This window comes from Gymnodraco acuticeps, unplaced genomic scaffold (genome assembly GCF_902827175.1).
Source record: "Gymnodraco acuticeps unplaced genomic scaffold, fGymAcu1.1, whole genome shotgun sequence".
NCBI classification, from domain to species: domain Eukaryota; kingdom Metazoa; phylum Chordata; class Actinopteri; order Perciformes; family Bathydraconidae; genus Gymnodraco; species Gymnodraco acuticeps.
In genome coordinates this window covers 109,987-124,511 of record NW_022992100.1, presented here as the reverse complement: position 1 = coordinate 124,511, position 14,525 = coordinate 109,987, and the positions used below count along the sequence as shown (strand labels likewise).

Sequence of the window (14,525 nt, the reverse complement as noted above, 5' to 3'; positions counted from 1 at the left end):
TCTCCCCCCAGCAGTTCCATGGGATGCAATAAACACTCCCGTTATCCCAGGAACAGTGTTATTTCCGGCGAATTTAACCGAGGGGCTCGCAGAATGCAGCAGCCGTGCTATGCGAGGAGTATGGAGACTCAGACCGGTGTCACGCACACTGGCGCCTCAGTGGGATTTGGCTTTGGTGTTACGCGCACTAAAGACAAACCCCATTTGAACCTGATAAGGTTCCCCTTAACTGTATTCAGCCAAAGTAGTACTGCTTTTGGCTCGATCAGAGGAAAGGGTGATCTGTCTGCTCTCCCGGTGGCTCCGTCATGTCTCCGGATCCATGGAGATGCAGTTCAGCTGTTTTACGCCCTAACCCGGCTTCATGCCTATAAGGTCATCACAACTCTTTTAGGTCAAGAGTGATCACCCTGGCTGGCTTCTTCCCCCCTCCTCACAGGTCGGAGGAAGGACTCCTCTGCCATGTGCGCGCGCTGTCTGCTATGTGGCGCGCACGGCGGCATTGCGCCGTTCTCAGCGCCTGTTTGTGCACTACAGAGAGCGCTCGATCGGGCAACCTCTGTCTACACAACGGCTGTCACACTGGCTGTGTCACAGGCATATGTCTCCTCTGGGGTGGAGCCCCCGGAGAATATCAAAGCGCACTCAACCAGAGGAAATTCCTCCTCCTCGGTGTTGCGCGGAGGAATGTCAGTGGAAGATATTTGCACGGCTGCATCTTGGTCTTCCCCCTGTTCATTTATTCAATTGTATTTGAGGGATGTCTCCCTTTCCTCTCTGACACGCCCTGTACTGGGTGTCCTGTCAGAGTGAGTGACGTCAGGGATCCAGCTGTGCGCCTCTCTCCTACCTCGCGGCACACAGAGAGCGGCCCTTTTTCCCCTCGTAGGAGAGGGACGTTCCCCTTCCTCTGACACACTTCGTAGGGAGTGCCTGGTCAGAGTGAGTGACGTCAGGGATCCAGCTGAGAGCTCTCCTACCTGGCTGACACGGAGAGAGCGGCTGTTCCCCCTCTATGATCGCAGGACAAGGTGGGACCTTCGTCTCTACTTTCTCACAGCGGCCGGTATGTATTGTTCCCAGCCTTCACCCCGTCAGGAAAACAGGTATGTTTGCTCCAGGGACGGGGATGTGCCATTACGCATGGCACAACAGGCAGGGGGGTGTTATTAAGCAGGTATGTCTGTGCTTCTAGTGCTGGATGGACCCAGTGGGGCGCAGACTACATCATGCTTCGCCCTTAACCCAATAGCGATAGCCTTAGAGGGCGAAGCCATATACGAAATAGAACTGAGGTTACCTAACTGTAACCCAGCTTCTATGAGTATTGGCGCAGCCCTCTAAGCGCTGGGCCCCACTGGCTCTACGAATAGCTGAAGAAAAGTTATATTGTATGGGAGCAGATCGCCGGGCAACCTCCCTATTTATACCGGAAGGAGGCCCGAGGGTGGGGCCCACCTAGCGGGTGGGCGTGGACTACAAGTGTTTTCAGTACTGCGCGGGGGCGCAGAAGGGTAAACCCAATAGCGATAGCCAGAGGGCTGCGCCAATACTCATAGAAGCTGGGTTACACAGTTACCCCCAAAACACACCAGGAGCGTCTGCGCCGCGTTACGTTGCGGCTGTGCCACGCTGCGACCTCCTCCTGAGTCCTGCGACAACACACACCAGACGCGTTTCAAAACGTTGCGGAAGCGGAGCGTCGTGTGTGCAGCCTCGCAGTTGTTGTTGATTTTGGAATATTTCCTGGACATTTGTACTTCTACAAGTAAGTAGGCTATACGTAGTTAAATGGTTTATGTTTGTGTCTGTTTAAATCGTGTTTATTGTTGTTATTTCCTATTTTGTTGTGTTGTAGACTACAGACACAGTTAATAATAATTGTAATATTCCAGTTATAAACGACATGAATCAAAGATGTGTTGCTGTATTTTAGTGGTAAAAAAATATGCATTCATCATCATAATTATTCTATATATATATATATATCATTTACAGTGCCTGTAAACCGGAGGAGAACGCTGGCATGTATTCTCCTACTTGAAAGACTACGGGGGGATGGGAGGAGGAGTTTACCTTACGGCCCGTCCACACAGCAGCTTTTGGCGATTTGTCCACCGCTTCCAGCGCGTCTCCGCCCATTGACTTTGAATGGGGATGACGTCACTTTCCCTCGCTTGTCGCCGAACTGCATTGTGGGGGGGCGAGGCGAAGATTTCCAGGATTTCCAGGATGTTCAGGATTCCAAAGTTGAACAATGTTCAACTTTTGAGGCTGAGCTGGAAGCGACAGCCAATCAGATCCGTTTATGCAAATCTGACAGTTCAAGCGCTAGCCAATCGAACCGCGTGCAAGCTGGGAGAACCAGACCCGCAGTTCATTTCTATATTCCACAAAAATGGAGGAGAAGTTAGTTATTGCGGTAGCAAATCACCCGGTTCTTTATGACCAGTCCCTATTTACTTACCGGGATACAAACCGGAGGAGCGAGGCATGGAGGGAGGTGGCAGAGGCAGTGGGTGAAACTGGTAGGTTTTCGCTTGTTTGGGGATTTTATATCCAGTTTACTTCGTTGCTAGTTTACTTCGTTGCTATCAAGCATAGACAGTATCATTAGCCAGCATGGAATGTAGCATAAAATCACACCATAGACATTAATCTCATAAATGTTCAAAATGTTAAAAGAAATAGTGGAGAAGAACCGGGGTTTTTTGCTTTGTATGTCGGGGGCGGGAGATTCATGTGATTGGTTGTTGGTCGCGAAATCCCCAAGCTTTCAGACACGCCCAGCTCCAAGATTTTCAAGATTTTTGAAAAGCTGCTGTGTGGACGTACCGTTACGGCTGCGCCGCGGCAAAAATAGGATTCATCCTAATTTTAGAGAAGCGCTGCGCCGAGCCGCTTCTGGGACGCGAGCCGTAACGCGGCGCGTGTGGTGTAATAGCACCCATTGACTGGCCGCGATCCTTACGGCCCGTCCACACAGCGGCGTGCGTTGAAGCTTCCAACGCTTCTGCCCATTCACTTTGAATGGGGTGACGTCACTTTTAGCCGAACTGCATTTTGGGAAGCGACGTGGAGCGTTGCTGGCGTAGCTGGCGTCAAAAGTTGAGCAATGTTCAACTTTTGACGCCTCGACGGAGGCGTCAGCCAATGAAATCCCGTGTATTCAAATCTGCCAGTACAATCGCTAGCCAATCAAACCGCGTGTATGCTGGGAGAGACTACGCAGGTAATTTCCTCATATTCAAAAAAATTTAGGGAAAATTCATTGTAGCGGTAGTGAATCACCCGGTGCTGTATGATCAGTCTCTGTTCATCTACCGGGATACAAACCGGAGGAGCGAGGCATGGAGGGAGGAGGCAGAGACAGTGGGTGAAACTGGTAGGTTTTCGCCTGTTTGGGGATTTTATATCCAGTTTACTTCGTTTTAACATTGCTATTGCTTTGTATGTCGGGGGCGGGAGATTCATGTGATTGGTTGTTGGTCGTGTTGCTCGCAAAAAATCCCCAAGCTTCAGATACGCCCACCTCCAAGCGTCAACGCACGCTGCTGTGTGGACGCTCCGTTACGACCGCCGCGGCGCGGCCGTAACGCGACGCAGACGCTCCTGGTGTGTTTCGGGGGTTAGGTAACCTCAGTTATTTGTGTAAGGTGAGTTTGTTTTGTTGCAGCTGACAGCCCAGAGGCACAGTTGTTTTTGTTTAAGTCCTCTCGTTCTGCAATGAAAGAAAAAACAAGCAGGGACATGCTCTCAAACGTTTTCATGTTTCCCCCACAATAAGCTTTGAGGATCTGTGGTGACCCTGAGGGATGCTCGGGCTCACAGAGCACCAGCAGCTCCACCAGCAGCTCCACCAGCAGCTCCACCAGCAGCTCCACCAGCAGCTCCACCAGCAGCTCCACCAGCAGCTCCACCAGCAGCTCCAACAGCAGCTCCACCAGCAGCTCCACCAGCAGCAGCTCCTCCACAGCGCCACCACCAGCAGCAGCTCTACCTAACCACCGCAGAGCGAGAGGAAGAAGAGCGAGCTTCACGCTCTGTGGGATGTGGAAACTGCAGCAGCAAAAGCAAGAAAAAAAACTTGCAAACACACTCCAACTCCACTGGTGCATAAAAACACACAGAGCAACAGGGAAGTGGAAAGTGTTTGTGAGAACTGGTATTTTCAGAGGATGTAGCCTCAGAAAAAGTTTTGTATTAGTTTTCTCATTGTCAGATATGTCCAAAAAGATATAACATCATATGTGAAAGAAATGTCACTCCTAATTTCAATTTCCTCGAAATGTCCAGGGCTGCACAATATATTTGTCTTTGTTATAATTGATCCCTCAAGACTGCTAATAGTATTTTTGAAATATTAAATATGTGCAAGAGATATTCTAAAATCAATCTCAAAACATCCTGTGCAAGGAGTGGAAAATATGTATCTTTGGGCATTGCAACAAGAGACCTGTTTAGACCAGTGATCGTCTTAATTCAAACCGAGTTAGCAGTTAAAAAACTGTACTTTCATTATTGCGACATTTCAAGTTATTATATATTTTACATTTTGCCTCAGTGTGCAGACCTAGCCTGTACAAGTAAACCAATCAACAACACGTGTTATATCTGCAACCAACACGTCTATAATGATTGCTTATAAGTTAAAGTCATAAAAATCACAAGAAAGAAATGTAACCTTAAAAATAACGGGGTGTGTTGGGACCATGTGAATGTTGCTATCACAATACAATAACCCTAGTGTTTAATAGGGCTGCTCAATTAATCGTATTTTAATTACGATTATGGCTTCTAACGATTACGAAAACAACGAAATCGAAATAAAACGATTTTTTTTTATTATTATTACTTTTTTTTTTGTTGGGGTTTTTCAGTTGAATTATACTTAAAGTTCAGGGTAATCAACTGTTAAAAACATACTGTTCAAATGTTTTTTATTGGATGTTTGCAAAGTCAATGAATAATCGCAATTACAATTATTGACCGAAATAATCGAGATTATGATTTTTGCCATAATCAAGCAGCCCTACTGTTTAACTTCATGTACTGGAGCCCCATTGTTATTCATTTACAGTCACGTTTAGGGATGAAAAAAAGATGATGTATGAATGTTTTGAACAGAGATAATACTGTAACTGTGCCAAGGGACAACAGCAGAAAGGCCAGCATGTTTATTACCAAATGACAACAGCTTTTTATATCTTTGAGAAGAAAAAAAGAAACATGAGACCAGGGTGCGACAGAAATGATTTAAGGCTCTGTTAAATCCTCAGCTTTAAAAACAAAACGATGTACCATGTATCCTGAAGTCACAAAAAGCAAAAACTAGTATAAAATTAAAAGTTAAAAACTGGCTACCAATGTCTTTAGTCTTAAATAAATAGGTTACTATAAGATAAAGAAAAATACAAAGTTAAATCTGATTAAGAACTTTTATCAAACCACACTGAGTTATTTGATGACAAGAAATCAGCGTCTCCTGGATTAAAAGCAACACACGCCATATAGTCAAACACAAATATGCACTGTGAGCTTCCTTTGGTCGTTCCAAAATCATTCTCCCACAGAGACTACTCAATGGAAGACCTGCGTCCACGCGATTCTTGCCTTGTAGAGACTTTGACAGAATTCAGGCTAAAAACAGTCAAATGGCTCTTCCTATCACTTCCAGTTGATCTAGTAGAACATTTTTCAATTTTGAGCATGCATGTGTTCAGATGAGTTTTGCTACCTCAGGCTACTTTGATAATACAACCGTAAACTCTTGATGAAACATGTTTAATCCACAAAGTCGTACATCCTGTTTCCTGAAGCCATAGAACTCATTGTGCACGCCGCTGCAGTCTGCGTCAGTTAGAAGAACTATTTTAGAGAAGACTTTCAAAACAAAGCGAGCAGCATACCCGGGCAGCGGCCTTGTCGAAGTATGCATGCTTAAAAGTTTAAATGTTTCGATATTATGAAATACTTTGTCGAATTCCAAATTTGAGACATAATACAAGTAATAATAAAGTATATAATAGTGATTAAAGCAGCTTTAAAAAGAAGCTGCAACCTCACAGACCCTTCTGCTTATTATTTCAGGTATACTTCCGACTAAAAAAGGAGAAATAATAAAAGACTGAAATTCACAGATGGCCGCTCGTAACAAGTCCGTCTGACTGACTCCATCCTGGGTCGCAGCAAAGGCCGTTAAGGTTGCAGCAGAAACGTCTTCTAACAGTTATGATATCAAAAATAGGACCGACGTCTTTCCTGTCAGATGCTCTGTGATAAGCAGTCAGAAACCACATTGAACAGAAACTCTACCACAGCGGTGAGTTCCTGTTAGTTTGTCCCCAGGTTCATGGTTAATCAAAATCCTTATGATGATCCAGACAGGTGATGCATCTAGAAAGAAAAGAGACACAAAACAGCTTATTTATACAACTAATGTTTCAATAGGTATCTTAATAGTAGAAAATGCTTATTTTACTATGAAATGTCCTTCTTTTTTCGGTTTAATTATATATTAAACCGCTCTATGGGTTTTGGACTGACATAACAGTCCAAAAGACATTTGCAAACATCACGATGGACTTTGATAAACATTTTCCACTTTTTTGGGACTTTTTAAAGACCAAGTAGTTAATCGAGGAAATGATAGATGAAAGGAATATTTGTTAAAATGCAGCCCTTAAAACAACATCTTTAAAAAGCTCAAACGTGACTATGTATGGTAACACAGGCAGCATCTCTCACAGAATCAGAGTGAACTTCCTGTTTTGGAACACAACTTATTTTTCAGGATGTCACATTTTCCTCTTTCTCCGGCTGTGTGCTTCATTAGTCTCTCAGCCCGAGCCGCTCATACAGTTGTGTTCTTCACGCCGCATACTTTCTGCGATCTTATGATAACAAGCTAAACCAACGGTTTGCCAGAGCTGCACCACCCACTCATCCTTCTCACTTCCAACCTCTCCTCTCCCTCACACAGCACCGAGACGCCACACAGTCATCCATTTGTCACATTTCTCCTCAGCTTGTGAAGCATTTTACACAGACACCGCAGGGACATTTCATCACATCTTGGAAAATGACTGCTCGGCCAACTGTGCTCTTTGGGACAGCCCAAACATGAACGCAACAGCTCAAGAAAAGATAGGAATGGCGCTGCCGTTACCTCTTTCTCACTGCACCACACAGGCTGTGCAGCACTGCTCCTGCTTCTCCGGCAGTGTGGAATAATTCATCTGTCGGACAATCTCTGCGAACAGCTCGTCCACCATAGTCTTGCTCTTGGCAGAAGTTTCGATAAAAGGGCAGCCCCACTCCTGAGCCAGAGCGCGTCCATCTGCCCCCGCCACCTCGCGCTCAGATTCCAGGTCCACTTTGTTTCCGACCAGGATCAACGGCACCTTCTCAAAGCGCTTCACTCGCACTATTTGGTCTCGCATAGGTCTGATGTCCTGAAAGATGAAGAGCGAGAGTTTAAGGGTGGTTCCACGGGAAACTTCGAACGGTTTACAGAACTGAAACATCAGCTAACTGGCTCTTAGCATATTTGCAATGTTCAGTTTCACAATGGAAAAGAGAGGGAATTAGGTACAGTCAAAAAGCCGACGTCAACAATGAACACACAGGGACAGGGCTGCTGTAAAAAGTTATAAAAGACTATGTTCAAATGCTTAAAGAATAATTGGTATAGGTTTTAAACATGATCTTTCTAAGGTATAATGGGCTAGCTTTTCAAAACTAGTATTTGGTACAGAAACATGGCACAGCTTTTGATATGCAATATCTTCTTGTATAACAACATCATTAGACAAGTATTGCTGTCTTTATGAGACCTTTGAGTTTCTGAGTTTTCTGTTAAACTTGTTGGAACAGTTTTGGTTACCATGAGGCCGAGACGTTTCCTTCTTTAGTGCATGCATGTTAAATCAGAACCTGTTTTGCAAGCTAGGTAGCATTAAGCTGTTACCTAGTTAATTACTTTCACATGTAAATGTCAAACACTTGGGTGTTTCTTTGTATGTTTCTCAAAGGCCTTCAAAGACGCATTCTGAGGTACAAAGTATACCAACAAATAAATGATGAGATTTGTTGCTAAAGCTGGAAATAAGAATATAGAATAACTCAATTAAACCCACATGTACAGGCTGCAACATTAAACATATGAATGCACCAAAACGATATATCTGATATGGGCCATTTTGTATTATAGTATACTTTTGTTAACTACATGTTGATAAGAATTGATTTTGAACTATTGCCTGAGTACGACTTGTAACGACTTTGACTTGTAACAGAGTATGTTTACAGTGTAGAATGGCTACCTTTACTTCAATAATATACCTGAATACTTCAACTACTGATGCAATACACCACATACCAAAGCACAGCATAGACATATGTAGTAAGGATGTCAATTAATCAAAAGATCCTTAGCCAAGATCACTTCAGCAACACTTGCTTTTAAATTGATGTATAGATTGTATTTTACTTCCCTCTTTGAATAATACATAATAAACCTTCAGATGGTGCAAGACACTGCATTTGGGTAGTATGCATCACACCCCATGCACAGTGTATACATGGGATGCTGTGATGAAGTACATAACTATGAGCAGGTAATGTGTGTTTGATGACAGGGGGTACCTGGAAAGACTGCTGGTTGACCAGGCTGTACACCAGGATGAACCCCTGCCCGTTCTTTATGTACAGATCTCTCATGGAGGCGAACTGCTCCGTCCCCGCCGTGTCCAGGATCTCCAGCACGGAGGGAGATGAGTCCACCTCGATCTCCTTGCGGTAAAAGTCCTCGATGGTCGGGTCGTATTTCTCGATGAAGGTGCCAGTGACAAACTGGACGGTCAGTGCGGACTTGCCGACGCCGCCGCTGCCCAGCACGACCACCTTGTACTCTTTCATCGGGGCGGAGGATGCTAACGTAGCAGCTAACGACTTAGCTACACCGCTATACTAGCTTCAGAAACATTTATCAGGCCTTTTAGAGATCGAACAAGCGAAATATTTTTTAAAAAACTCCTCCCCCTTTACATGACTATCTACAGACAGAAAGTCACGGTGACAAACATTACTCTTCCCCTGCACACGGCATATCGATCCCTGCTCACAGCAGCCCGCCGGGTGATGTCCGTCCGGGCCTGGTTCTGGTCCCGGCCCGGAGCCTCGGCACCGGGGCGAGCTATCGACGGACACACCGCGGGTTTAGAGCTACACTCCGAGGGTCCATGGACGACGGGTTATCGCTGTTCCTGTGTTTGTTTGACTCAGTGCTGCGGAGCGTTGGTCACAGAAAGGAAAGCTTTTTTCCACCAACTGATTTCCTGAAGCTAACGGTCGGGTTTCCGCTAACGACAATATGACTTCCGGTTTTATTGTTTTCAAAATAAAAGCCTCTTCTCTAAATTGACCCTCAGTGCTGTTAATAATACATTTACAGACTCTGCAAGACACCAACTTCAGTTTGACTTTGAAGTCATCATCTTATTTTTCAATCAACGCACATGTCATTTCTTGCATTATACATTTGTAAGCATTATCATCACATCCATTTATTTAAACTATATTTGTATAATCTTTCATCCTTGGAAGAAGATTTAGGCCACTTCCTTATTTATAAATAACCATTATGTGTTGCGAATGATTAATGTAAAGCATAGAGTATTATCATATCATCTCACTTAATCATTTATCACTCGTTTGAATTTCACAACCATTTTTCAATACACAATTCTCCACCTTATCCACGAATCGGGTTACTTCCAGCACTCATATTTGACATATTGTTACATTGTCCTGTCAGCAACTGTAGTAACGTTATTTTTAAAAGCAGAACATCAAGGGTGTGGTTTCTCCAGTGGATAATCTTCTGTCATATTGCTACACTGATTTAGAGTTGTGTGTCAGTACTCTACCTAATGGCAGGGTGTGGTCACAGGTGCAACACATTTGAAACTTTGAACCAGTCCAGTGAAACACTGATTATTAACCTGTTATTAAGTTACTAAATTCTATGTATGAAATACACTTTTTAAGGTTTTTATGATTCATATTTCTGTTTCTTTTGGTCTCTTCTCAGCACATGATGCTTACAAAATGATTTGGTTTAAAACAAGCCATTTGATTTGGTCTCATATGAACCTGATACCATTCTAGAAGGTGTAACTATGTATTATGACATACTAGAGCCATTCAGGTAAAAATAATATTCATAACAGCTCGTTTGCACACAAAAAGAGGAAGAACATTAAAAAGCACTCCAAGAGGATCACAATGATGTGTTTTATTAAAGGTCAAACAGAAATAGCAGAACTCATCATAGGCACAGTAACTTACTCTTAATAGCTATACACTGCAAAATAAATTGGCATGTAGCACAGCAGCACGTACAAGCACCACAAGCAGAAAACCGAGTGAAAAGATAGATGACGAAGAAACAGCGGTCACGTTCAAGTCGGTCCTAGAGTGTCAGGGAGAGTTTTTCATATGGCTTAGTCCTGAACAGTCTTTGGCCCCCATCGCCTCCCACGGATTGCCATTCAGTCTGAGACTGTCCTCAATTTAATAACGACTCTCCAACAAAGGATTTTAAATAAAGGGACAAGCTTTACACACACTCAATACATGTGCTGTTTTAAGTCAATTGAAATGCAGAGTAAAAAGAAAGTAATATACATTTTTTATGATAAAGGCACAATTACAACTGAATTGTATTACAAATAATGACAACAATAAATCAATTCAAAACAAAGTCACATTCTTATTCACTTGTTTGTGTAAATGTCAACCCACAGTATGTTGAGTCCACTCTGTGAACAGGATGAGTCAATCCATCACGTGCAAACCTGCAGGAGCAGAGCTGCGTACTGCTGCACGAATCACATTGGAAAACCAGGTTGTTTGCCATTTTGACTGAAAGCCTGAGGAGAAGTCAGATTTGTTGTTGTTTAAGTTATTGACAACAAGAGTGCAAAGAATAAGAAAGATCAAAGTAAAGTGAAATCAAAACCCTATGACAAATTCAACTGATTTGATTTCTGCTCCTCTTTCCTTCCTGCTGCTTTCCAGCCTGCAGGTGGAGCTACGCTGAGCTTCATGTGTGCATCTGCATCCATGTATTTATGATGAGCATTTAACTACTAAGTTAGTCCTTTTTTCCTCCTTTTTTTTTAAATCTCAGACTGATTATTTATCCTCTTGTTTGTTATCAGGTTCAGATAATACAATAAAAGGACTGAAAAAAAGCTTTTTTTAAAGCAAATCATTTGTGGTTTAGAGCTAGGCAATGTCATGCTTGGCAGAAAACAAGGCTCTAGCAAACAAAAATATTGATACGAATAAAAGTAAAGATCCCTCAGAGCAATCTTTTTATACAATAATACAATTATAGACATACTCATAACAATACATTGATTTGATTTTTAATCAACTATTTTTTTCTATATTTATTCAAAATAAATTTGGAGTATTTTGACACAGTTATGTACATAAGTGCAAACAAGGTGAACATCACACATTCGTATACACCTCAGAAAGGATCGACATCACCCAGCACAGCTGGGCACAAAGAGACCTCTGAACCACTTCCTATCTGAAACTGAAACAGCGGAGCTCGCTCCGCTCGGCCTCCACACACACTCTGAGGAGGAGGTGAACATGAGCATCGCTGACAAGTTTGATTTTTACTGAAAAAGATAAAGATCTTTCAATGAATCCAAAAGCCTCTTTACCTTCCTGACAGATAGGTGTCTGCTTTAAAAGTCCATTCTTATTCCTCAAAACACCATGTACAAGAACAAAAACAATTAAGGTCAAAAGAACAAAACAAAATAAACACCTGATCTCCCCTAAGGACCTTTGGATATTACAAGGATTTAAGTTTTCATACAAAATATTTAATCACGCTGCGATAACAAGACAAACTAATTAGACATTCCCTTTTTGAATAAGTTAGTGATGTATGCTATTTCAATTAATGTGAAAAACAAAATCCCAAGAAGGATGATAGAAAGGTAGCCATGTTGTTGTCATAGCAACAATTAACATAAACAATGACTCCATCATTGTATACAAATGAATATTAATTTTAATTAATTAATCTTATATATTTTCTTTGTTGGTCTACACAAAGTATTAACTATGTATAAATGAGTTTTATTCCATGCTGTTTTTTTTTTTTTTTTAAATGTTGGGTTAAAAAAAAGCTTAACTTTCCATTAATACATGTCACTCTCTCATACAGCTATCACATCTTTATACAGCGATCAAGAAGTAAGGCCCTGTGTGCCCCGGGCCACAGAAAAAATTCTCAGGACCAAATAAACAATCCACATGCTAAAAGATCTGTTCACTGGACACAATGATCAGAGCGTTTAGCATTTTCAGGAGTTATGATTCATGGCTGAAAAAAGAAAGGGCTTAAAATAGAATAATAGAAACATTGGAACAAGGGAAAGAGATAATAACAGAGAGTTCTCATGCCACACCATAATTCATTTAACACACTCTTGTGCATTAACAAGAGGCACGATTTCTTAATCAAGTATTCTGTTGTTTTCCAGCTGGATGAGTGAAGGCATACTGATGTGAGGGGATGTGTTCGGCTGGACAAAGCTAGTATTTAACAACTTTAAGATTTAGACAAACTAAATTGTCTGGACATTCAAATCATTCATATTATTGAGTAGGAGAGAATTATTTATTTTCAAAGATTTGAGAAGATGTAGCTGTTCAACACACTCAAGAACAGGGGTAGAAGAGAAGTGGTTTACCTTTAGTTTGATCCACCGTATGGTTAAAGGACATAAATGGTTGCTAACAGAGCACTTATATACTAATAAAGGACTGGCTTATCTACAGCCAGTTGAGTAGCACTTGAAATGTTTGGCTCTATGAAACCTGATGTACTTATATGATTCTGTTTTCTTCAAGTTTGTGTCTTCCTGGTTGAATGTACTTATTGTGAGTCGCTTTGGATAAAAGCGTCAGCTAAATGCAATGCAATGTAATGTAATGTTTCAATAGAAGCTTCAGAATTTTCGGAAATATGTTATTTACTTTCTCTAAGAGGTTTAGATAAGAAGATTGATGTCAAACTCATGTCTGTGCGGTAAATAAGAGTCTTGAACCAGGAGAAAGGTTGCTTAGCTTAGCATAGCGACTGAAACAAGGGGGAACCCAACTCTGTTCAAGCTAGCAATAAATTGTCAAATGTTAGCTTGGAGAGGAAGTCTTTTCTTTGTCTTTATAACGACAAATAAGTGATAAGAAATGGCAGTACAGAAAATGACGCATTTCAAACTTTCTCATGCTAAACTGCTAGCTTCATAGCTATCAATCTGGGGAGCAGTTATTCTCATCTAACTTGGAAAGAAAGCAGATAAGCACACTGTTATTCTAAGTGACACATTTGTTCAAATTCAACGTGAACTTAAGATACAGTTGAAGTAACTCAGTGGTGCTAAGGTTGTGTTTCAGGTCGATATTATTCACTCAAGGGGAGAAATCATCCACTCAACCCAATGGGAGCGGTGCCTCCACGTTTCCCCCATTGAACACCGTAGTTAGTGTTAATGGCGGGAGGCGGGTGAGGGATTGGATCAGGGGTGTCCAAACGTTTATCACCGAGGGCCACATACAGACAAATATATGAAGGGCTGGGCCACTCACTAGAGGTATATTGCCTCATAAGTTCAGTTATATCAAATGTAGGTAAATGATGCTTGTGAGTGTTGGCAGCTCATCCCTTAAAACAGAAGCCTCAGATTGATTATAATAAGGAGAAATATGAAAGGGTGTATTTCAAGCTTGTTATGTAAATAAGTCATTGGGCTTTTTTCTACTACTTGTAGGAGCCTAAATGCTACCTAGCCTGAGTTTATTATTTGTATTATTATTATTTAATATATTTTTACATTTATATTTCAGAGGTAAAATATAAGACAAGCACAAGTTTCATTTGTGGGCCATATTCCATTATACTTTTTTAATTTGCTGAGGGCCGATTCAAAACGGTGGGCAGCATTTGGCCCCCGGGCCGTAGTTTGGACACCCCTGGATTAGACCTTTGTCGCAGGACTCATACTGGATGGTTTCTCTACGCTATTACTTATACAATCTTCCCAGTTAAAAAAAAAAAATGCAGATTTTTGCAACTCTTCCCCCGCGATTATACCGTTGTTTCCAGGTGCATTTTGGGCACTTTGGGATCTTTAGGGTTAACTGACAGTTAGAAATGGTACTGTAATGTACCTGTACACTTCTGCTCTACTTTTATCAGAGTGAAAGATATTTCTAAAAGTAGTCACACCATCAATTGACATTAAATATAAATCTATATAACAATACACATACTTTAATAGGTCCGAACAAAGTATCAGCATGGTAACTATGTGACCTCAGAAATATAGTGTGAGTGAATCGTTACATTTCAACATGCCCGTTATTTGGAAGGGCATGTGTAGAGTTTTTGCATTAGATACATTCACGACACAATAACATTATTTAAAATG

The 14,525-nt window shown here is 41.8% G+C and overlaps 1 protein-coding gene across 1 annotated transcript; it reads right to left on the bottom strand.

The window, feature by feature from the left end:
- Window positions 1–5,162: 5,162 nt before the first annotated feature.
- Window positions 5,163–9,374, bottom strand: rap2c (RAP2C, member of RAS oncogene family). The gene is made up of 3 exons (XM_034202956.1): window positions 8,647–9,374; window positions 7,169–7,454; window positions 5,163–6,396 (listed from the first exon to the last, which is right to left on the bottom strand). The coding sequence occupies exons 1-2, from the start codon at window positions 8,917–8,919 to the stop codon at window positions 7,176–7,178; spliced, it is 552 nt and encodes a 183-aa protein (XP_034058847.1). The 5' UTR covers window positions 8,920–9,374; the 3' UTR covers window positions 5,163–6,396; window positions 7,169–7,175.
- Window positions 9,375–14,525: the final 5,151 nt, after the last annotated feature.